The sequence below is a fragment of the Mya arenaria genome, chromosome 5 (genome assembly GCF_026914265.1).
Source record: "Mya arenaria isolate MELC-2E11 chromosome 5, ASM2691426v1".
Taxonomy (NCBI): Eukaryota; Metazoa; Mollusca; class Bivalvia; order Myida; family Myidae; genus Mya; species Mya arenaria.
Genome location: NC_069126.1, coordinates 45,530,274 through 45,555,615, shown reverse-complemented (window position 1 = coordinate 45,555,615; position 25,342 = coordinate 45,530,274). Strand labels below are relative to the sequence as shown.

Below are 25,342 nucleotides of genomic sequence, written 5' to 3'. Positions count from 1 at the left end.
AAACACTTTTCCACCGAAGGAACAACTTTTCTTGTTCCTTCGGCTCAAGTATATAAGCTCGAGCTTGCAGATGCAAGGACGGATCCGTGGTCTAGTGGTAACACACTTGGCCGTCAATCCGGGGGTCGCAGGTTCAATTCCCCGTCGAACTAATACGAAAAATACTAATAGTCTTTCGGGAGTGACGTTAAACGGGGGTTCCGTGTGACAGTGCTTTACACTGGTGCGCTTTAAAGAACCAGGGTGGCTATAATCTGGGTTACATTCTGCCTGTACAATATGCTCCAAAAAAACATAAAATGATTAACAAACGTATCGGAGCACTCGCGGAATGTTAAGAGAGAGAGAGAGAGAGAGAGAGAGAGATTTAAATTCTGGGGTTACAAAAAGATGTTTATGGTCTAATATATTGAGAGTAGATTGTTGTTTGATATTTTTTCTTGATTTTTGCACAAAGTTTAATAAACACATTTTAAGAAGAGTTGTTAGGAATTTTACATATAAATAGATTTGTAATATTTGGTTTTATCAAAACTTAGGAAATATACGAGAATAAGCTATTATGGGCTTTATTTGATATTTTTCTAAGTGTCCGTTTTATTTATTTTTTTACATTTTTAGGTGGCGGAGGTCAATATGAAGATATTACTTTCACAACACTGTGTAAAGTTATTAAATGATAGAACGTAGCTGTTGCGAGCTATATCGAAGCTCTTGAACATCAAAGCTATTCATGAGCATAGGTGAGAGAACCTATAATCAGTTCTCAGTAGTCAATCGAGGAGAATACCTCGAAATGGTCATCATATAGCTGTAAATAGGCAAGGGAAACTATACAGATAGTTCACATAATTTAAGTAGTACCCACTGAGGCAGGTTATCAGCCAGTGTATGGCATTGACGGTGTTCACCTGAAAGGCAAAATGTATATGTTTACATGTTGATACAATGGTAATCCGGATGACATTCCGAAACCAGACCCAAATTTGGTCGAAACATCTTAAGGTCATTATAACACTCGCTAGTTGTGTTTTTTTCTAAAATTCGCCTTGTATTTACTTTTTTTTAAAGTCTGTAGACTTTAGATAAGAATTATGTTTATGATAATAGCGATAACCATTTTGCAATTATCAAAATTAAATTTAAGTATGTTTTTTGACTAATTGAAATAAGCTTTTAAGCCTGTTAGGTTTAAGAAGTTTCAAGAAATTGCGGCCAATACGTAAGATAATCACTGGCAACCGGAAGAAGCAACGCATTTTTGCTAGTACTCAGATCAGTAGTTGGTACTCCATTGTGAATATATGTGAATAATACCTGCTCGTTGGTATTTCTACATTGCGAGTGGAAAGGTATACATGATATCGAAACGCTACAATATTTTAATTTCAAATCAACGTCGGCCCTACATTGGCACAACATCGGCAAGGCGAACCGATATGCCGAAATTTCAACAAATATCGGTCAAACTTTGGAATGAAAGTATCATTTAGGCTCAAATGAAGGAGAAAAAGAAGAAAAAAAAGGAAGAAGAAGATATAACAAACACTATAAAACAAAATAGTCTAACATCACCCAGGATCATATTCATTAAACTGTGTGGCTTGCATATAAAAATAGCGAACAATTAAACTATATACAAGTATATTTGTGTCACAGAATTAACAACTGTACCTACAGAATGGGATATACATATCATGAACAAGAAAGTGTGGACGTTTTAAATATTTTGTTATTTTTATATAATATATCAAGTTCGCTGCTTCGCCTACCTTTCAAATACTTATATTCGGTGCTTGATTTTGTAAGACTTATCCTCGTTTGTGGTTTGGCATAGTACCAAAATTGAATACAATGGGTAATTCATTTCAGGAATTCAGCCTAGCCACAGATTTAATGGAAAAGCACACACACACCTTTTCGTAAAATAATTCCTACTATACGATTAAAGCATACTTATAAATAGAACACTACTCTGAAATCTGAAATTACAGAATACCTGAATGAAATATTCGTTTAATAAGTCCTACACTGAGCGAATTTAGTATCAGATAACCAACACTTAGGCTAATGGCTTCACGCTGTAAGGATCGGGCGCCTCGAGGTTACGGCCTTTATGTTAGTACTTTTAAGCATACAACGTTCATATTTATGTTTTATTTTAGGTTACACCAAATTAATATTTTGTTCCTCGGATATTCGCGAAAAGAAAATGGAGCGATCGTGCGAAATAAAATAACAATATTGTCATTTTTCATAAAATCTGCAGCGTTTAGATATTTACTATGTTTGATTTTGGATATTTAAATAATTAATGGTTGGCATGTTTTTACACAGGCAGCATAAATATTGAATATTACTGTAAATGCAATGACCTATGTTAACCGAAATATACAGTATAAGGGTATGTTTAGAATACTATTAAGGCCAGGGAGTTCATTCATCCCAGATTATGTTGAAAGAGAAACCCTAATTTTCGGTTCGCATTAGTATTTCAGTATTTGGTCAAATATTATTTTGAAACATTATTCAGACTTAACAATGAAACATATTCCTGTGGAGTTCAGCTGTCTTCTACACTACCAACGTGATCAGGTCAAATTCTACTCATGATTATTAGGACTTAAATAAGATATTGCCTTTTTGAGAAAAAAGACTATAAATATAGTCAAAAGCTTTGATAAGCGGTAACTTTTGCTTTTATTATCATGGCAAACATTTTACAGTCAAGAGAAAAGCGTTTGTTGAAAGAACTGTTGCATTTTGAAAATTTTCTTCGAACTTTAGTTTTCATTTCACGAAGAAAACAACATTTCACTTTAGTCAACAAGTTTACCGCAAGCCACCATTTTGTTTGAATTTATTGACATTAATGTTTAACCGGTTGACAAACATTATAGAACCCCACGCATCGGTTACTTCCCTTTACACAACAATATAAAACAGTGTAGAAAAGTTTTTATCTAATAATCAGCTTTCAAAAAGAATGTAACCACCAAATGTTTGTTTTGTTTTTTACATTTTCTAAAAAAAGGTGCGGTAAAACTGCGAAACAAAACTACAATTTTGTGTGGTCTTAGGAAAATAAATGCATAGTCAACAATATAATGATATAATGATAATCATTTACTTCTAAAATGGTAAGGAAAGAATGAACTTCAAACAGGTTATATTTATAATATTTTTTGTTTAACTCTATACTAGTTATTATTATTCTTTTCATTACGAAGCCATTAACTCGATTAAATCTAGGTTCAGTGTAGTTTAATGCTTAAGTAAAATATGAAATGCGTTAGCTCGCAATGTCCTTTATCAGCCAGCGAACAGGTGCAAAGCGCAATCCCTCTTGTGGCGGATTCGCAGCAAAGTGTTTACACACTTGACTGTCAATCCAGGGGTCGCAAACTCGTTTACCTGCCGCACCACAAATAATCTAATCGTCTTCCGGTAGTAATGTTAAGTGGGGGTCCCGTGCGACAGTGCTATACACTGGTGCACGTTAAAGAACCAGAACTTTGCTCCGAAAACCTTATATGACTAACAATCTTATCGAAGCAATCGCTGAAAGGGCCTTGCTCGAATGCGAGTATAAATAAACTTACACACAAGCCTCTTCGCGGAGGTTTTAAGCAAGGGCCCCAGATGGCCAACATCACCGACGTTCGATGTAAAACACACGTACAGTTAGTTAGTTAGTAGAAACTCATTAGATGTACGCTAGTACCGAAAGTTTGGTTTAAATATCAAAATGTGTTTGGTATTGACTTTGCTGAATCATTTTATTTTTAGAGCTATTATCAGAAACTTATAAGGATATATTCATTGAAAACGGTTATATGATCAGAATGAATTTCAAACACTTGGCTTGTGGGCTTATCTCTGTATTTTTCATTGTATTATTGAAATATCCTGCATACGTTCACAGAAACTGCAATATGATCAGTAAACAAATATATAAATACCTTGCGTATAATTCCAAACTGCAAAAGTGGATAAGTATGTGTCAACCAATCACCATAGACAAGTAATGTATGCTCAAAACAAAATATAATTTGCGAATGAGGCTTTAACGTCATTCTAGGTGTGATACACTGATCTGATTGCGAAAATGGTAAGTGGAACATTTATGTATATGTTTTAAAGTTATCATTACTTTTTCAAACGGTTTACATGTAGATGTCTTAAGGAGTTATAAGGAAATATGGTTTATATATTTTTACTATTTCAAAAACATAACATTTCATTGTAAGCTGTGCTTCCTGAATTTGGCATTGGCATTTAAGATATCCGATGAACAAATACATGATATTTGGATATCCGAGGTCCTACTTTTGTTTTGGTATTGCGAGGAAGGGTTTTATGAACATACACCGGAACAAATCGTAGAGAACAAACCTTCCTGTATTGGAAGATTGACGAATATGCCATTGTCATGTCTGATTTTAGTTGAAATGATGAGTAAACTTTAACTACAGAAACTGTATTAATAATGTTTGTTTCGGACATGAAGTTTACATGCATAAACAATAAATATGCAGTGACCTTTCAAACCTTTATCTGGGGTCACCACGCATATAAATGTAACATTATTACCGATGGCTTCAATAACGGACATCTGGCTGGGGTCACCACGCATATAAATGTAACATTATTACCGATGGCTTCAATAACGGACATCTGGGGTCACCACGCATATAAATGTAACATTATTACCGATGGCTTCAATAACGGACATCTGGGGTCACCACGCATATAAATGTAACATTATTACCGATGGCTTCAATAACGGACATCTGGGGTCACCACGCATATAAATGTAACAGTATTACCGATGGCTTCAATAACGGACATCTGGGGTCACCACGCATATAAATGTAACAGTATTACCGATGGCTTCAATAACGGACATCTGGGGTCACCACGCATATAAATGTAACAGTATTACCGATGGCTTCAATAACGGACATCTGGGGTCACCACGCATATAAATGTAACATTATTACCGATGGCTTCAATAACGGACATCTGGGGTCACCACGCATATAAATGTAACATTATTACCGATGGCTTCAATAACGGACATATGGGGTCACCACGCATATAAATGTAACATTATTACCGATGGCTTCAATAACGGACATCTGGGGTCACCACGCATATAAATGTAACATTATTACCGATGGCTTCAATAACGGACATCTGGGGTCACCACGCATATAAATGTAACATTATTACCGATGGCTTCAATAACGGACATCTGGGGTCACCACGCATATAAATGTAACAGTATTACCGATGGCTTCAATAACGGACATCTGGGGTCACCACGCATATAAATGTAACAGTATTACCGATGGCTTCAATAACGGACATCTGGGGTCACCACGCATATAAATGTAACATTATTACCGATGGCTTCAATAACGGACATCTGGGGTCACCACGCATATAAATGTAACATTATTACCGATGGCTTCAATAACGGACATCTGGGGTCACCACGCATATAAATGTAACATTATTACCGATGGCTTCAATAACGGACATCTGGGGTCACCACGCATATAAATGTAACATTATTACCGATGGCTTCAATAACGGACATCTGGCTGGGGTCACCACGCATATAAATGTAACATTATTACCAATGGCTTCAATAACGGACATCTGGGGTCACCACGCATATAAATGTAACATTATTACCGATGGCTTCAATAACGGACATCTGGGGTCACCACGCATATAAATGTAACATTATTACCAATGGCTTCAATAACGGACATCTGGGGTCACCACGCATATAAATGTAACATTATTACCAATGGCTTCAATAACGGACATCGAAAACCTTGATACTTGAACCTCGTGCCTGTAGTGTCCACTGTGTTAGAGTGATGGGTTGATCTGAAGGCATGAAACTAGGCACACATAGCACACTTTAATGTAGAACCTGCATTAATGTAGAACTTGTATGCTGAAGATACACATTGCCGGTGATCTGTAAAAATGCAACTTAGCATTCGGAGAATATTCTTCGAAGAATTTAAAATATATTAACCATTAACCACAAATAAATTGATATGTTGACAAAATGCTGTTTTCTTGTAAATATTGGCGCCGTTAAAAAATTAAATTATGCAATATGACCTGAAATTATTTATTCTGAATTTAACACTTTTGAATTACACGGACTACAACGTATACCAACTAGCTGTACAAGTTAACCGTCACGGTAGACTGTCACTTCAATATCCAGTGCTGAGGAATATTTGATAGGTGTTGACTGTGATACATATCACAGTGGCTTGAACTTTGGAAATCAAATATTAAAATAAACATTAAATGTGATGTGGCCATGTTGAAGGTCATTGTTCAACAATCCATTCACAAAATAATCATCACTTAGAATGAGTACCTGGTACTGTAGCTCTACATGATACAAGTAGAGAAACCCGCTATTCAAAGACCAGTACAACTATTCAAACAACATACCGTTATCTACATAAGATTCATCTTCACGACGGCAAATCTATTTTAAACTTCCTCTCATCTTATCCGTCAATATGCGAATCAATGTTGTCACCACGTCACATCTCTCTTCCATTCTTTACATATTCATCACCCGATGGACCTTCGCCTTCGTCAATTTATTCAGCGCGCTTTGAATCCGCTATTATCACACCTAGGTTTAGTTTTCGCATGTCCAGAATGCATTGAAGGCTATTGTTTATTCTCATTGTTAACGAATCATGCACCCGTACTTTAGGTTATGCCTTGACTATTCAGGAAGTATAAGAATGAGTGTACGAAGATAAAGCCGATGTGATAATATTATTCATGGTATTAAATTCAACGAACACGAAACTTATAAAATTAGGTATCTCTGTTAAAGAATCTCTTAGAATAAGATCAAGCTTACTAAATGTCAATACTTAATTACATTCATGAGCCATGTCTTATAAGCCATTTGCCATGTTTATGGTATGAGTGAATAAACGGTGTTTGACTTGACTTGACTTGATATGGGATATGCGGGCAATGGAAAGCATATCGGATGAGAGCGAAGGTCACCGTGTGACCAATCCTTGACTAATGGCGTTGCGTCATTAATGTTGGAGGCCTGATATATGGTATTATGCATTCGTACTTTTTCTTTAGCCACATACCTATTTAAAGGTTACATTGTGAAGTTCATTTTCTCGCTTCTAAGAAGCATGAGCTAAATGTCATGGGGTTGAAAGTACGCACTGTATAATAAGACAATATTCAGTTGCTGATCACTTGACAAACAGCGAAATTTTCAGCCAATCAAAGACGTTTTGCTGTTTTCTATTTATAGATTCTCTTGGAGTCGGCAATCCGATGCGATTGCCTATTGGCAATGAAAAAGAGCCTAACACAATTAAATTAGGAATCCTGACAGCAACCGACTTGAGACATGAGTCAGGCTCTTCATACTTCTTGTATGGTGATTAAATGACACATTTACAGCATATTATGTACTTAACATCCTCAACCCGTTACAATTGCAATAGGGTGGCGATGACGAAATTTTGCCGTACCAGTATATGTCAAACAATAAGGTTCATTCAGAATCCATATAGGAGAAACATAACTTGTGATACTAATAGGAAAATGTGTCTTATTTTCTTTGATAGTTTTTAATGTTCATGTGGTATTTACATTTTGGTCCTTTTTAAGTTTAATTTGAAAACCCTTGACACATAGGTAAAAGAAGTGACAGGAATGTACATGTCGTTCGATATTAAACATAAATTAAATTATCTAATTAAATAAGATCCAGGAAAATCTGTAACTTCATTAAAATATTTGTCCATTATGAAATCTGGAAGTAGGATTAAGTTGATATTGGTTCCCGATGATATTAAGTACCTGAAATTTTTAAATGCATTGTATGTGGTCAATCGCTGAAAAATGACACATTTAGGTATGAGTGCTTAACTAAGCAAGATTAACGAAAAATAAATAAGCGGCAAAATGGCGAATCGATGGTCAGTGCTCAATAGTTAAGTATGCTAAATGTAACGAGCGTTTTGATTGGGCGACGATAATATCAGGAAAATGAACTATTTACTGGTTTCCACACGTTTTTGCAGCGATTGAATCAGGTTAGATTTGTCATTATCAAACCCCTGATGAATGAAAATGTGCCGTTTATAGTATGGCTCACTTTTGTCCATCTTTCAAGCTGCATGTCATGGTATCAAGGCCAGCTGTTATGATAAGGACACTACAGTATTTGTAACTCGTTATTATGTGTGGGAAATCTTGTTAGGTGTATGACAAATGTTTGGATAAGTAAATGGTAATATGCTTTTAAAGTATTAAAGTAATCACAGATGGGGAACGGAAACCGACAGGGAGGGAGGGGGTATAATAATGCCTGTTAAATACAATTTTTTGTTACATGCTATGCTTCATGTTAAATAGAAATATAATTATACATATTTAATAATTGTCCTAATGCTCCCAATGGTTTCGTTTTGAATAGGCCGTTCGATGTAGGGAGTGACGGATAATTGTAAATATGACTTTCCGTATAGAACAATTGGTATACGTGAAACTATATATTGATAGATAACAGAATATAAAATATCTTGACGAACTCATCATATTGTTGATAATGTATTTAGGCTGCACTCTCACAGCAGGACCGATTTGACATGTTTTTTATTTTATTTTTTTGTCTGAGAATTGCGATTTGATATTTTGTCATCAGTCTTATATCACTGGATTATAAATATAAACGCAAAGATTGGTTCATTCCAAGACAAAGAAATTGTCGAAACGGTCAATTTGTGAATGTGCAGCTTTGATTGTGCATTGTTAAATCTTTGGCTATATTCATACAGCTTCTAAGTGAAAAGCTGCAAATTTGATTTTTATAGCAATTAATATTAAATACCTTAAACTTATCATCAGATTTATTCATATACCGTCATTATTTGGACGCTTTTCTTACATCAGTTCATACTTTTGGCTTAAAAAAACAACACTGAAATATTTCTTAAAATTTAACTTTGAAAAAAAAGTATTTCACTAGGTAAAAACTTTTCACTGAGCTGCTTTATGAATAAGGCAACAGAAAACACTGTATTGTGTATGTATTTGCCCACAAGGACAAGTGTGGGTACCCTGTAATCAATCTTGAATATTGAAACATGAATCATGAATATTAAATCTTAAATCTTGCTGCAGGTTTCCAAGTATTGGCTACTAGCGGTTGTTTTTGTGGCAGTGGCGACGTCCTACGTTCCTGTTGAAGGCCAAACCAGTACGTGGTAGTTAATGCTTTCATATTATGCAACATCACCTACACGAACCATACGTGATAGATTATGTTTTTAACATGTAATATGAGCTGCGAACATGGATCTTGTGGCCAAATATCTTATTACATATTGCAACAAAGGCAGGCTATTAATTGTAGCTATTTGAAACATTATCCTTATTATCCCTTATCAGTGTAACGAACTTCTTTAAACGTTTACAAATCACGACGGTGTCATCAAAATAATTAGCCATTTCTCTTCTAGATTTTTTTTACTGCTAGTATAATTAAGTTGCCCTCTGGAGTTCCCGTTTGTCCTCTGACTTATAAATTATTACTCAAATGATTGTACATGTATTTGAAAACAATAATTAACTTACAAAATTATAAACGTTATTGCATTTGAATCTCTCTCTCACTCTCTCTCTAACAACTTCTTACCAAATCATTTAGTTTAAATCATTTCCAGCCATTGTTATTCCTTAAAATCTTGAGTCACTTAGCATTGGCTTCAGTAACAACTTTCATCATATAGCCTTTGCACTATCGCCATGCCGTAGCCGTGTTGACCTTCAGACTCCCACTGGCCATCATAACACAACAAACTGAGTCCATCAACAAACTGAGTCCATCAACAAACTGAGTCCATCCTACTAAAACAGAGTCCCAATTCAGGCTCATTATTCAAAGTAAAATTTCGACTTATATACGATCACCTATTAACTTCCCGTTTGCAATCTCACTAATGTCTCTATTTCTAATTCCAATTAAGACCCTAAAGTATATTGTCTGACAAATCTAAAATAGAATTAAATTTTCAAAACTGTCAACACTAATACACTCTCTGATTTAATATCATACCCTGTTATAAATGATATATTAAATAATTGATTATTCCACAAGAACCTACGTTTTCAATAAAACGTCGTATACTTGCTGTCATAAGATTGTAATTCATATTTCTGCTATCTAATAACCAAAGAGACTTAACAAATAATCGACTCCGAGGTTGTGGTTCGTGTTTTGGTCCGACGTTCCTATTTGTTGAGTTCGTAAACGATTGTCCAGCTTCTAGCAAATTACTACGCCGAGTTAGTCATTGAACACGAAGAAAAAATCAGCATTTCAATGATAAATATTTTTTAAACAAGAAATATCTTAAATAAGAGAAAAAATATGGAGATGGAATCATGATAGCTGTAGTTTAGTAGAAGCACAAGCATCTTTTGTGTATATTGTATAATGTAGAATAGTTAAAGACACCCATATAAAGCAAACATAATATAATGGTGTAAAGCTGGAGGGTTTCCAGTTTGCTAGCGGACGTACACACCGCCTTTTACCGCTACTGAAAAGTAAAACGCTGTCAACGCCCTAACGCCCCCCCCCCCCATAATCATATCGATATCAAAGTACATATGCAAAATTAGTAACTGTAAAAAGGTCTATGTACAAGGCGAAGAATTGTCACTGACACAGGACATCACTCTTCGTTATAACAAAACAGAAAACGTTTTATATTTTAAGTTTGTAAACCATTTCAAGGCCGGTCACTGTCTATCCGTGAACTGCTGTCGTTGAAGCTATTTCCTATTGAATATGACACACACTTGAATATGACACACATTGACACAATTGAATATGACACACACTTGAATATTCTGACGAAATGTCATGCAAACTACAGAACGCATGACAGTCTAACTACAGAAAGCATGACAGTCTAACTACAGCAAGCATGTCAGTCTAACTACAGCAAGCATGTCAGTCTAACTACAGAAAACATGACAGTCTAACTACAGCAAGCATGTCAGTCTAACTACAGCAAGCATGTCAGTCTAACTACAGCAAGCATGACAGTCTAACTACAGCAAGCGTGACAGTCTAACTACAGCAAGCATGACAGTCTAACTACAGCAAGCATGTCAGTCTAACTACAGCAAGCATGACAGTCTTACTACAGCAAACGTGACAGTCTAACTACAGCAAGCATGACAGTCTAACTACAGCAAACGTGACAGTCTAACTACAGCCAGCATGACAGTCTAACTACAGAAAGCGTGACAGTCTAACTACAGCAAGCATGCCAGTCTAACTACACAAAGCGTGACAGTATAACTACAGCAGTCATGACAGTCTAACTACAGCAAGCGTGACAATCTAACTACAGAATGCGTGACAGTCTAACTACAGCAAGCGTGACAGTCTAACTATAGAAAGCGTGACAGTCTAACTACAGCAAGCTTGACAGTCCAACTACAGAAAGCGTGACAGTCTAACTACAGAAAGCGTGACAGTCTAACTACAGCAAGCGTGACAGTCTAACTACAGAAAGCGTGACAGTCTAACTACAGAAAGCGTGACAGTCTAACTACAGAGAGCGTGACAGTCTAACTACAGCAAGCGTGACAGTCTAACTACAGAAAGCGTGACAGTCTAACTACAGCAAGCGTGACAGTCTAACTACAGCAAACATGACAGTCTAACTACAGCAAGCGTGACAGTCTAACAACAGCAAGCGTGACAGTCTAACTACAACAAGCGGGACAGTCTAACCACAGCAAGCGTGACAGTCTAACTACAGAAAGCGTGACAGTCTAACAACAGCAAGCGTGACAGTCTTACTACAGCAAGCGTCACGGTCTAACTACAGCAAGCATGACAGTCTAACTACAGCAGTCATGACAGTCTAACTACAGCAAACATGACATTCTAACGACAGAAAGACTGTCGTCACGCTTTCTGTAGTTAGAATGTCATGCTTTCTGTAGTTAGAATGTCATGCTTTTTGTAGTTAGACTGGCATGCTTGCTGTAGTTAGACTGTCATGTTTGCTGTAGTTAGAATGTCATGCTTTTTGTAGTTAGACTGTCATGCTTGCTGTAGTTAGACTGTCATGCTTGCTGTAGTTAGACTGTCATGACTGCTGTAGTTAGACTGTCATGTTTTCTGTAGTTAGACTGTCAAGCTTTCTATTATTAGACTGTCACGCTTGTTGTTGTTAGACTGTCATGCTTTCTGTAGTAAGACTGTCATGTTTGCTGTAGTTAGGCTGTTACGACTGCTGTAGTTAGACTGTCATGAATGCCGTAGTTAGACTGGCATGCGTTCTGTAGTTAGACTGTCATGCTTGCTGTAGTTAGACTGTCATGCTTGCTGTAGTTAGACTGTCATGAATGCTGTAGTTAGACTGTCATGCGTTCTGTAGTTAGACTGTCATGAATGCCGTAGTTAGACTGTCATGCTTGCTGTAGTTAGACTGCCATGCTTTCTGTAGTTAGACTGTCATGCTTTCTGTAGTAAGACTGTCATGTTTGCTGTAGTTAGACTGTCATGCTTGCTGTAGTTAGACCGTGACGCTTGCTGTAGTTAGACTGTCACGCTTGCTGTTGTTAGACTGTCACGCTTTCTGTAGTTAGAATGTCACGCTTGCTGTAGTTAGACTGTCACGCTTGCTGTAGTTAGACTGTCACGCGTGCTGTAGTTAGACTGTCATGCGTGCTGTAGTTAGACTTTCACGCTTGCTGTAGTTAAACTGTCACGCGTGCTGTAGTTAAGCTGTCATGCTTTCTGAAGTTAGACTGCCACGTTTCCTTTAGCTAGAATGTCACTCTTGCTGTAGTTACACTGTTACGCCTTCTGTCGTCAGACTGTCACGCTTGCTGTAGTTACACTGTCACGCTTTCTGCAGTTAGACTGTCATGCTTTATGTAGTCATACTGTCATGCTTGTTGTAATTAGACTTTCACGCTTGCTGTAGTAAGACTATCAAGCTTTCTGTAGTTAGACGGTCATGCTTTCTATAGTTAGACTATCAAGCTTGCTGTAGTAAGACTGTCACATCGTCTGTAGTAAGACTGTCACGCGTTCTGCAGTTAGACTGTCAAGCTTGCTGTAGTTAGACTGTCATGATTGTTGTAGTTAGACTCTCACGCTTGCAGTAGTTAGACTCTCAAGCGTGCTGTAGTTAGACTGCACACTTGCTGTAGTTAGACTCTCACGCTTGCTGTAGTTAGACTGTCATGCGTGTTAGAATTAGACTGTCACGCGTGCTGTAGTTATACTGTCACCCTTGCTGTAGTGCTGTAGTTAGACTGTTGTGCCGAATGGAATTGCTCTTATCATTCCCCTATAGTATGAATATACATGTACATGTGTGTAAGGCAATATGATTTGTTTGTAATTCTGCATATTATCGTCTTTATGATATTGCTCAACGCGCATGACTGCATAAACAGATTGCATACCCATTCAGGTCATAAATTTTTATTCATATAAATAAAGTGTGTGTTTATTATAGTGTCACCCCTCTTAGTTAAGGGCCAGCCCATTGGGCTTATGAGACACCTACATTCGTGAACATCTTTACCCCGATTCCTTATCCCAAATGCCAGGCGCCTGGCAGGAAGGCAATCGGTACCCCTCGATTTAACTAGCTGCTGGGTCGGCAACCGGCCATGTCAGAACAAGCCGCTTGTGAGACTCGAACCTTCGTCCTCCTGCTCCGTAGGCGGACGCCCTAACCACAAGGCCACGGAGACATATACTTTGTTTGTTTATATATCTTAATAATCAAATGATGATACTGTGTTTTGTTTCGGTTATCTTTGCATTTATGGTGGAACAAAATATTTATTTATTTATGATATAGTGTAGGTGTCAAAACATCGCGGTACATGATATTACAAAAGGCGCGAATGACACAATGGCATATTTGAATACATGCAATACGATACCAGTCACTGTATATGATCGTAAAGTAAATAAAGTGATATACGTCTTTTATAACTTGTAAATGTAAAACAACGTAATAACTTGAATAATACCATGAAAACTACCGGGCCAAGCCAAATAGGCCACAATTCAAGTAGAAACCCTTAAAGGGCCAAAACGGTCGCATTTTATCCGATCGCATTATTAAGTGTGGTACATAAGTGAGGTTATGAGAAAATAATTTTCGGATTTCAATTATTTTTTTAAACGGAATTTACATACGTTTAAGTAACTTGTTGTCCGATTCTTACTTTTTGTAATATTGTTCAATGTTTTGTACGTTAATCTGGAATAAATACTGTTAAAACTAAAAAAAAATGAAACGTACTACATTAACAGTTAGATTCTCAATCAAGCATATTTTTTTATGAAGTGGATGGTAGCGAGGCGAGCGCCCATTGCCGTCCGTCGGACAAGAAGTGTGTGTTCAACCTGATCATCAAGCAGAGTACAACCATGATGCACAAAGGTGACAAACTCTTCGCAGAGGATGGGAAACTATACAGGTATGTATTTCTTATCAAATTTGTTGGCAATTTTCGTTTTAGGCTGTAGGTCGCAGGCCTACAGATCCTAGTACCGCAAATCGAAAACAGGTAATTAGTGTTTTCATCATCGTACTGTCGCGTTTTCATCATCGTACTATCGCGTTTTCATCATCGTACTGTCGTGTTAAAAAAACGTTATTAAGATTGCAACATAATGAAAATTTGAAGCAAGCCAGAGACTCTTAAATACATATTGATGGGGAACCGAATTATAGATAAGTACGCATGGTATAAAACCACTGGGGGTGTATATCACATACCCCTCCCAGCTACTAACAGTGTAACTAATAATACTTCATCATCGTCGGATACCCCCGATACATACTACGCTATGCTTCGTTGTGTACCGTGGGCAATTTGGCTAAGAAAATCTCGTAATCATGAATATTTAATGAGGCAATTTCATTGGTTCCGCATAGACCAGATGCTTTACGGTTGAAAAATATTCTGGCGATTGCCGCCTTCTCAGTACATTGGATATTTGGCAGTAGTCAATACCATACGGCCACAGAGGCACTGTAATGTTATTGAACAATATTTGAGTGTAACATGCGAATTCATTGGAAAAAGAGTTGTCTCTCCTGCCTCATGCATATTCATTAACACGAGATTTTTTCAGTCAATTGTCCCACGGTATGTATGAAGTGTAACGGATTAAAGTACCGGCGATGATACTTCATCTACAGTGTAACGATTATATCTCACCAAAATACCCTTTGTATTTCCAAGACAACCCCACCCTTTGCCAAATTTTCCTCATTAATCAAAACAAAACAAGACAAGACAAGACAACGGTTAATTGTGATATAAGCCGCCGGCCCCTGACATGACGATATAGGTGAACATATCTAAAATATAATTTGTTTGATTCAGCTTTATGCGGTATCGTAACAGGGCTTCATACCGATATCAGATGATAAGTTCAGAGAACTATGTATCACCTTCATATTTTATTTAACTAACTGCCATAACTCAGTTAAAATGTGCACACAACCATGAACAAAACATATATGTTTGATACCAACCACACTGGTAAATCATGGCCGGTGTTTACGGAGAGAGACATACGGATTGACGGACGGGGCGGATGTACACACGCCGAATGTAAAACAATACTAATTATAGATCTGCCCCTCAATCATCGTGATGCCGTACATACATTGCAACACTAAAAACCTCGAGTAGGATCTGTGGACAACACGATGACAAATGAACCCTCTTTTTGGAACAAACACTTCCGCGACATTTATAGATGTTACACAGGCATGCACCTCTTTATAAATATTTTCATGTACATGTACATGTATTGCAATTTTTTTAATATAGTTCATGGATATATTTCCGCAGCATAGCATAAGATAGGGCGGAATAATACATGTGCTTTAAACCTTTAAAGGAATGTTAAGCATAAAACGTACTTTAAATTGCATACAATAACGTAAATATAGTAATTTCTTAGTTTCTATTTCTTTCGAAGATGTTTCATCTCTTAGTGGAGTTAGTACTTTAAACCGTTTATTCTCTAGCCTGTACACATAATTGCTCGGCCTCCAATTCAATTATTGTAACAACTCGGCCATCTCCGACAGCCTTCTTGATATACCTTGTAAATACGTTTCAAGATATACGAACTGTCGGCGATTAACTTAGTTATCATAACGTTAAGTAGACCCGTCCGATAATTTTAATAATGTCTTAAAAATAATTATTTTGATTCGTGTCTTAATGACGCTTTGGAGAAACTTGAATTTGACACATAAAGAACCGTTAAAATGTCATTTCTTCTCCTTGCTAATACATGAAATATGTTCCTGGATGGTTGAAAACTCATACAACACGTTTTCAATATGGGCGCCGCCATTATGGACTATTATTAAAGACCGAGGTCATAAATGTTGGATATTCACCGAGTTGTTCCGATAGCAAATTAAGTCTCTTGACAGCGATACAATAATATATCCCAAGATTACATGTTGAAAAGTGGTTAGAAAGTCTCGCACAAAATAACTTCCTGTGATCGTTCATGTCTTTTTTTGACATGTATTCAAGCAATTGGGACTGTTGTTTGTTTCTGTTTTTATAGGTATGACGTCACTAATACGTCTAATGCAATCCCAATAAACGACAGTGACGTCGTAGTTGGAGACGGCTGGGAGCAGACGCGGCTTGTAACACTAGCCAACGAACAGTTTCCGGGACCGGCGATTATCGTGTACCGGACGCAGGATGTGGAGATAAACGTTCAAAACGACTTGCATGGACAGGATGTCACCATCCACTGGCACGGCATCGACATGCACGGTACTCCCTGGATGGACGGCGTGCCCTACATTAACCACTGCCCAATTGCATCAGGGCAATCATTCAGATACTCGTTCAATGTGAACGAAAATGGAACGTATTGGTGGCATTCTCACATTGGTACACAACGGTCGAATGGCCTCGCTGGCCCGTTCATTGTAAAGGAAAAAACCGAGCCTTACGAAAACGAGCATATTATGATGGTTCAGGACTGGAATCATGACGGGGACTCAGACTTCGCTACTCAAACTATCGGTGCAAGCTACGATGGGAGGGTTAAGTGGAATGCCTTTCAGACAATTGACGGGGGCCTCTGGGGATCCTTCCGAATACACTCTGTACTCATTGACGGTCGGGGTCGATATAAGGATGAATCAACCGACGTTACTATCGACACACCCCTGAAGGTTTACCGCGTCGTACGAGGGGAAACCTACAGATTCCGTGTCATAACGACAGCGACATATTATCCACTGCGAATTTCAGTAGATCAGCACAAACTGCAGGTGACAGCTTCTGACGGCTTCGACTTAGAGCCGCTTACTACTGAGTCGTTCGTCATTTTTCCCGGGGAGAGATACGACTTCAACATAACATGTGACCAGGAAGTAGCCAACTACTGGATACGCGCAGTCCCATTCGTCAAGGACATTGACAGGACGCCCGTTGGCGAGGCAATTCTCCGATACGATGGTGCGGGAAACTCCTACCCTACGACCTCTCGAGATTGCATTAGTGTCGATGGATGCTCCGTAGCAAACTGTCCGTTTAACTACAAATCTTTCCGTATTTACGGTGACACAACGTGCATCAGCCAGGACAAGTTCATGAGTGCCCCAGGAACGAAATCGGCTCCTCAGTACGATAAAGGAAACTTCAGGCAGTATTTTCTTAATTTTGGATTCGTTCAGGGAAGAGCTTCTGTCAATGGTAGACAATTTGTAAGTCCTACGGTTAATATCTATACCCAGCCTAAACAGTTTTCTGCGCCCTGTGAAGATAACCCAGATTGTGATGAAGATGGCAAGGCGTGCTCATGCATGCACGTGCTCAAGTTCCCAGGGGATGCCACTATCCAGATAGTTTTGACTAATTTGGTGCAATCGTCGAACCGCAAGTTCGGCTCGAACCACCCCGCGCACATCCATGGACATGACTTCTATGTGGTTAAAGTAGGCTACCCTAGCTACAACGAGATAACTGGAGAAATCGACCAGCCTACTGCAGATATTGTGTGCGAGAATAAAACTGGATCGTCTGACCTGACCTGTAAAAACCCAAGATGGAAAGACCAATCTTGGGACATCGAACTACCAGAGGCGAACATTAACCGAGCATTTTTCAAGGACACTGTTGCCATCCCGTCCGGGGGTTATGTTGTGATACGGTTTAAGGCAGATAACCCAGGAGTGTGGAACGCCCATTGCCACATGGAGCCACACAACAATGGAGGAATGAGGTTCATCTTGAACGAGTCGTTCCCTGAGCAGCCAAAGGCCCCAGCCGACCTCCCCATCTGTAATAACTTCCCGCCTACCGATTACAGTGGTGAGAAAGATATCGCCAGATAAGACTAAAAATATTCTATCTGACAATTTCATACAATTAAATGATCAGGTATAAAGAATATGACAACTAACTTTTGAGTGTACATATGAATTTCAATTAACTCAATACACGATAATCAAAATGTAAATAGGTCCTTTTTCCAAATGTCACACCGAACTATACATTGACAAGGTTGCATTTGGCAAATAGGTCTCCTTATGCCTATAATTGTCCCTGATGGGTCTGGTAAAGGGGCCTATTTGTCATAAACGCTGAAAAAATACATAAGGAATGAGTATTTCTTATTTTTTATTTTCTTCAAAACGTTTTATTTCTGTTAATACAGTGTTTATACATTATAGTCGAAACGTTCCAATATTTTTCCAATGTGTGTTTCATCATTATTCGAGGCAATTTCTCTGCTTAAAGCATCACATATGCTCTAGTCTTTACATTCGTTAAAGTCATAACCCGAGTCTTTATGAATGGTGTCCTTGCACTTTTTGTTGGTTGACAAGTAGTGAAAAAAGAATGAAAATCAGTAGAAACAGTATCCTTCGTACACAGGTTGAGGTATTCGTTCTTCTTTAGTGCTCATATTTGGCTACGCAACACGTAGCTCAGGCCTATTTACGAGTCCTTATTTAGCAGGGGGCGACCTTCCTCCGTGCCAATCTATGCATGATGTCTACACTAATGAGTTGGTTATGGACAAACGTATATTTGAACAATAGTGTCGTCGGTTGCTTTGGTTCAACCCCTTGCTTATTGTTCAACCCCTTGCTGTTGTTTAACCCCTTGCTCTTGTTGCATCCCTTGCTGTTGTTCAACCCATTGCTATTGTTTTCAACCCCTTGCTGTTGTTTCATCACTTGCTGTTATTTCACCCCTTGCTGTTGTTCAACCCCTTGCTCTTGTTCAACCCATTGCTATTGTTTCATCCCTTGCTCTTGTTTCAACCCTTGCTGTTGTTCAACCCATTGCTTATTGTTCAACCCCTTGCTGTTGTTTAACCCCTTGCTCTTGTTTCACCCCTTGCTGTTGTTCAACCCATTGCTTTTGTTTTCAACCCCTTGCTGTTGTTTAACCCCTTGCTGTTGTTCAACCCCTTGCTGTTGTTCAACCCCTTGCTTATTGTTCAACCCCTTGCTGTTGTTTAACCCCTTGCTGTTGTTCAACCCCTTGCTATTGTTTTCAACCCCTTGCTGTTGTTTAACCCCTTGCTCTTGTTTCATCCCATGCTGTTGTTCAACCCCTTGCTATTGTTTTCAACCCCTTGCTGTTGTTTAACCCCTTGCTATTGTTTCACCCCTTGCTGTTGTTCAACCCCTTGCTTTTGTTCAATCCCTTGCTGCTATTTAACCCCTTGCTCTTGTTCAACCCATTGCTGTTGTTTCACCCCTTGCTGTTGTTTCACCCCTTGCTGTTGTTCAACCCCTTGCTTATTGTTCAACCCCTTGCTGTTGTTTAACCCCTTGCTGTTGTTCAACCCCTTGCTGTTGTTCAACCCCTTGCTTATTGTTCAACCCCTTGCTGTTGTTTAACCCCTTGCTGTTGTTCAACCCCTTGCTGTTGTTTTCAACCCCTTGCTGTTGTTTTATCACTTGCTGTTATTTAACCCCTTGCTGTTGTTTAACCCCTTGCTGTTGTTCAACCCCTTGCTGTTGTTTTCAACCCCTTGCTGTTGTTTAACCCCTTGCTGTTGTTCAACCCCTTGCTATTGTCCAACCCATTGCTATTGTTTTCAACCCCTTGCTGTTGTTTCATCACTTGCTGTTATTTTACCCCTTGCTGTTGTTCAACCCCTTGCTGTTGTTTCACCCCTTGCTGTTGTTCAACCCATTGCTATTGTTTTCAACCCCTTGCTGTTGTTCAACCCCTTGCTATTGTCCAACCCATTGCTATTGTTTTCAACCCCTTGCTGTTGTTTCATCACTTTCTGTTATTTCACCCCTTGCTGTTGTTCAACCCCTTGCTGTTGTTTCACCCATTGCTGTTGTTCAACCCCTTGCTGTTATTTCACCCCTTGCTGTTGTTCAACCCCTTGCTGTTGTTTAACCCATTGCTATTGTTCAACCCCTTGCTGTTGTTTAAACCATTGCTGTTGTTCAACCCCTTGCTGTTGTTTAACCCATTGCTGTTATTTCACCCCTTGCTGTTGTTTAACCCATTGCTGTTGTTCAACCCCTTGCTGTTGTTCAACCCCTTGCTGTTGTTTAACCCCTTGCTGTTGTTTAACCCCTTGCTGTTGTTCAACCCCTTGCTGCTGTTCAACCCCTTGCTGTTGTTTAACCCCTTGCTTTTGTTTAACCCCTTGCTGTTGTTCAACCCCTTGCTGTTGTTTAACCCCTTGCTGTTGTTTCATCACTTGCTGTTGTTTAACCCCTTGCTGTTGTTTAACCGCTTGCTGTTGTTCAACCCCTTGCTGTTGTTCAACCCCTTGCTGCTGTTCAACCCCTTAATGCTGTTTAACCCCTTGCTGCTGTTTAACCCCTTGCTCTTGTTCAACCCCTTAATGCTGTTTAACCCCTTGCTGCTGTTTAACCCCTTGCTCTTGTTCAACCTCTTCCTTTAAACAAAAAAATAACCTACTATCGTTGTTTGCAGGAAAAGCTGAGACCAACGATTCAACGAAGTTGGGAGCATGGTCTGTTTTCAAAGGGGCTGCGTTGTATGAGTTTGCCTTCCTTGCCATACTGATCACAATGCTTCAATGTGAACGGGAATAAACGAATGGTATGTTATTGCACATCAGTGGCTTTAATTAGCTGAATTCACAGCATGATATCGTAATACTGGTCATTTGTTCCTGTAACATCACAAGTTTATTCAAACAGAAAAACAAACGTTGATACATGTATATACAAATAATGAGAATTCAGTACAACAGTTTTTTAATGAGTATAAGTAAAGTTAAAGTTTATCATTTTACCAAGTTGATAATTTGATAATAGTCATAATTTGTTGCCTACATATTTTCAATGACATTGTCAGTACCTTATTTGGTACAAATATGTTTCACTCTTTTCATCAATCCTATGTAAGATGTTAGAGGAGGTTAAGTTACCTCAAATTCCATGAAATGCTAAGCTAAATACACAAGTATCCATAATTTCTGAAGTTAACATGGAACATGTTTTACATTTGATATTTTGTTTCGGGGGAAAGGGTATGTTTGTGAAATAGGTATTTTTATTTATTCATATTAGTTTACGAAAATAAAATACAAAGGGCCTCTTTGCCAGATGATCCCCTTTCTTTAATATTTCTATAGGATAAACATTTTTAGCACTTCTTGAACTTGAAAAATCGATACAACCTTTGTGCTCTTATCAATATCTCAACAAGTATTTGGAATACAGTTATGAAATTCTTAACAATAGCTTCTTCATACAGCATACGCGAGTAAATTACATGTTATACTATTTAGAACTATGCGAATCTTATTTTTAAATATTTATAAACTGTGTAGTGTACAATCCTACCACTAAGTTTTGGAATGTAATTGTCCAACCCACTATCTCTCATCTCGGCTAAAAGCTGAAGTGTGCAAATCATCATTTTTGAACATTTTTGAAACAACGTTATTTCTTTGTTCTAAAATGATTGTGTATAATTCGATTAAATTCGTTGATCTTGTTTCAGTTCCCTGGAGGTCAGCAATGAAGAAAGAAGATTCAACAGCCGTGGTCATTATATATATAGTGTAGACATTTTAGTATCATTAAGAAATCATCACGAACAAAACTTTTGGTCTTGTTTCAATTAGTATCTAAGCAACATTAAAATAATACTAAAACTGTTGACAAAATGCCCGCTTTAAAAACTGTTAAGTAGATACGTCTTTACTTACTCGAAAATTTAAGAAAACAATTGTTCATATTAAACATGAAAACTTCTCTTATTATACTATGTCTTAAATGCAGAATATAGATGGATATCTTTATTTTCTCCTTTCAAAGAAGTTTACACAGATAAAGTTTTATCACATGCTACACCTTGTTTCCGGTTTAATATAACCATCACGTATTTTTTTTATATTACACATGTGAAATATAACATTGCTCTTCATCTATTGGTCAGAAAATATATCGCTCCGCATTTATATAAAAAGTTAATTGGCAAAAAGGAACTGCTAATTGGTAATATTCCTGTATACCAAACCTTCAATTCTTATTTTATTTCTATAATAAATATTTGTTTGGTTAGAGTAGTTGAATTTCTTTCTAAATATTAAGAGGATAACAAAGTATGTCGTCTTGATATCTTGAAAAAGCAAATTTAAAAGCGTCCAAAATTTAGTTTATTTTAACCGAAAATGAACATAAACATTATGACGTCACATCTACTAGATGACGTCATGATGTTTATGTTCACTTCCGGTATAACAGAAAGAAAGATTTCGTTAAAATTAAAGTGTTTAGAGTGTGATTTTTACTGGATATCATCTGAGAATGCATTCTTAAATAAACGGAATTAAAACGATCGGGTATATATGCTGTTTTAAATAAATCCTGGTACTACATTCCTGCAATGCATGTAGCGCGGGAAATGACAACACTTGGTGATATTCGGCTCATCAGCCTCGCAGGTGAAACAGGTAGGGGTTTTTTTGCCATTTTATACCGGAAAAAGCATGTGATAAAAAGAATCTGACACTCGTTGTCATTTAATACCAATTTTTATTAAACTCGTCCAGAAAAACTGTTAGTAAGCTCGCCAAAGGCTCGCTAACTAACAGTTTTCCTGAACTCGTTTAATAAAAATTGGTATTAAATGACAACTCATGTCAGATCCTCTATATAGTGTATCTACACACTCAAATAGTATTAAAGACGTATCTGTACATATATACATATTCAAACACATATATTATTACCAAGATAAACAGTAAGTTATTTAAATATAAGCAAGTAGAGATTGTGTGCGTATTGACATGTTCTAACCGTCAATTAACCTGTATATGAGTGTGTTAGTGATCTCATTAAGAAACATCAAGTATTCATAAATCGCGTCTTGCAGAACTGTGTTTTGCAAGTTTTGTTGAGGGAATAAAAATGACTTTTCAATACACTATTATTGGACTTAATATGTGCCTTTATATGAATGGTGAATGAATGAGCGCTTTCCTTTCTTGATGGTAATCTTTTTTATCATATTCGTCTTATTTGCATGTTTGATTTGCGGTGTTTGTTGCTCGTTGTGCATTTGTTTGAAATAATAGTATATATCACACACCACACGACATTACTTTGAATAAAGGTGTATCAATTACAGTATATTATTTAACTAATAAAATATACGTATCAAATGTGAGCATCTTTCTAACCTAAGATTCTATCAGGAAAACAAAACGTTTTATACTATTCAGATCCGTTGACTTTCAATACCAATGGCGTCTTTGAGTGAAATTTTCATTTTCTAGTTTTACGAAGTGTTAACGATCCCATCGGATGTTGCTTTGTTGCCTAGACCAAATGCGGTGTTTTATAGAAATACAAATCCTTTAACGAAGTTTGTTTCCATCACAAAAAGGAAGGCTAACATGAGCAGCTATATACATCTAAAACGCCATACACCTTACAGAGAAGATGGAACAGCCTTCGGGTATATGAGGCCAGTCAGGCTCTAGTCACCTCAACTTGATTTTGCTTCATTGTTACAACAATATTTCCCTTATGGAAACTAATCGCCCTGCAATTACGTATGTGAAAGGTAATTTATGTCACAAATGTTAATATAATAAAGTCGCAGATTATTAAGATCAACACGATTTCCTTCTAATTGTGGTGACACGCCTTAATACAATGAACAAGAATGGTATATATTACTAGCATTCCGCTTTTGGTCTGTGGTGTGACTCTAGAACAACGCACTTGATCAATGTTCGTGTCGTTATTTCGCCTGTATTATTCAAAGCATTATATGATGTCATTAAATATATTTCTGGTATTGTAAATATTGATTATAATATATCGATGGACAGGGGATTGGCTAGCAATCCTTGGATAATCTAATAAAATTTCACATGTAAATTAAGCTAAGCGATTTTATGTCCGGCAATGCTATAATAGCGCAGTTTCACGATATCTTAATTGATAAATATTATGTTTGTGGACATGTATGTTGATGTTAAGCTTAAAAATGAGGAAAGTCTTTCTAAAAAAAAACTGGTCAAGCATTTTTCCTGTAGATTATATGGTCTGGATTAGTGCCACTGACATCATGGACATGTGCCAATAAGGTTCGTGAGTTACATAAACAATTGTGTATAAAAATAGTTAGATGACTTGAAGTTATATTTTAATGCATGGCAGAAATAGTGTGTACTGTAACAAGCACAATAAATAAGCGTTACAATTATGGCTAACATTTTGCACGAAACTATTAGCCAGAAGCAACTCCACTGACTGTTACATCCACAATTTTGCTAACGAGTTCCAATACGTGTATTGTCCTTCAAAACAATGAGTTGGGAATTTTACGCTTTTTTTGTAAATGTCTGTTAGTTGGAACTACTTTTTACAATGAATGTTCTTCGGTTTGTTTACCCGGAAATCTGTTTAACACTGAAAGGTACATTGCGGCATTATTATACAATACGTAATGGCCCATTAATAAAATCGGACTCGGGTCAACGCTTGTTTATTTCACTTTATCAAGGTCTGCCTGCGCCCATTGGCTATATTCTGGTTTGACCCCGCCATAACGCCATCACGACTTAAATTGTGTTTAAACGCCATAAGTGACATGAAATTACTGCAATTCACAGTCAAATCCAGACATTGGAAGACTTGAAGAAACAGAGTGAGATACAAGGGATCCGGGTGCGAAACCCTAGCTTGGCTCTGTGACGTGCTCGGTGTATAGAACCGATACA

The 25,342-nt window shown here is 37.6% G+C and overlaps 1 protein-coding gene across 1 annotated transcript; it reads left to right on the top strand.

Moving 5' to 3' along the window:
- Nucleotides 1-3,954: 3,954 nt before the first annotated feature.
- Nucleotides 3,955-23,738, top strand: LOC128233524 (uncharacterized). The gene is made up of 6 exons (XM_052947230.1): nt 3,955-4,111; nt 9,220-9,295; nt 14,439-14,571; nt 16,697-18,462; nt 21,070-21,198; nt 22,108-23,738. Exons 1-5 carry the CDS (start codon nt 4,109-4,111, stop codon nt 21,189-21,191), a joined length of 2,100 nt encoding a protein of 699 aa, XP_052803190.1. The 5' UTR covers nt 3,955-4,108; the 3' UTR covers nt 21,192-21,198; nt 22,108-23,738.
- Nucleotides 23,739-25,342: the final 1,604 nt, after the last annotated feature.

Bases quoted from the DNA above. Each gene is read 5' to 3' on its own strand.
- LOC128233524 (XM_052947230.1), top strand. The intron at 14,572-16,696 runs GTATGTATTTCT...CTGTTTTTATAG, and splicing joins GAGGATGGGAAACTATACAG to GTATGACGTCACTAATACGT. The intron at 18,463-21,069 runs GTGAGAAAGATA...CGTTGTTTGCAG, and splicing joins CCCGCCTACCGATTACAGTG to GAAAAGCTGAGACCAACGAT.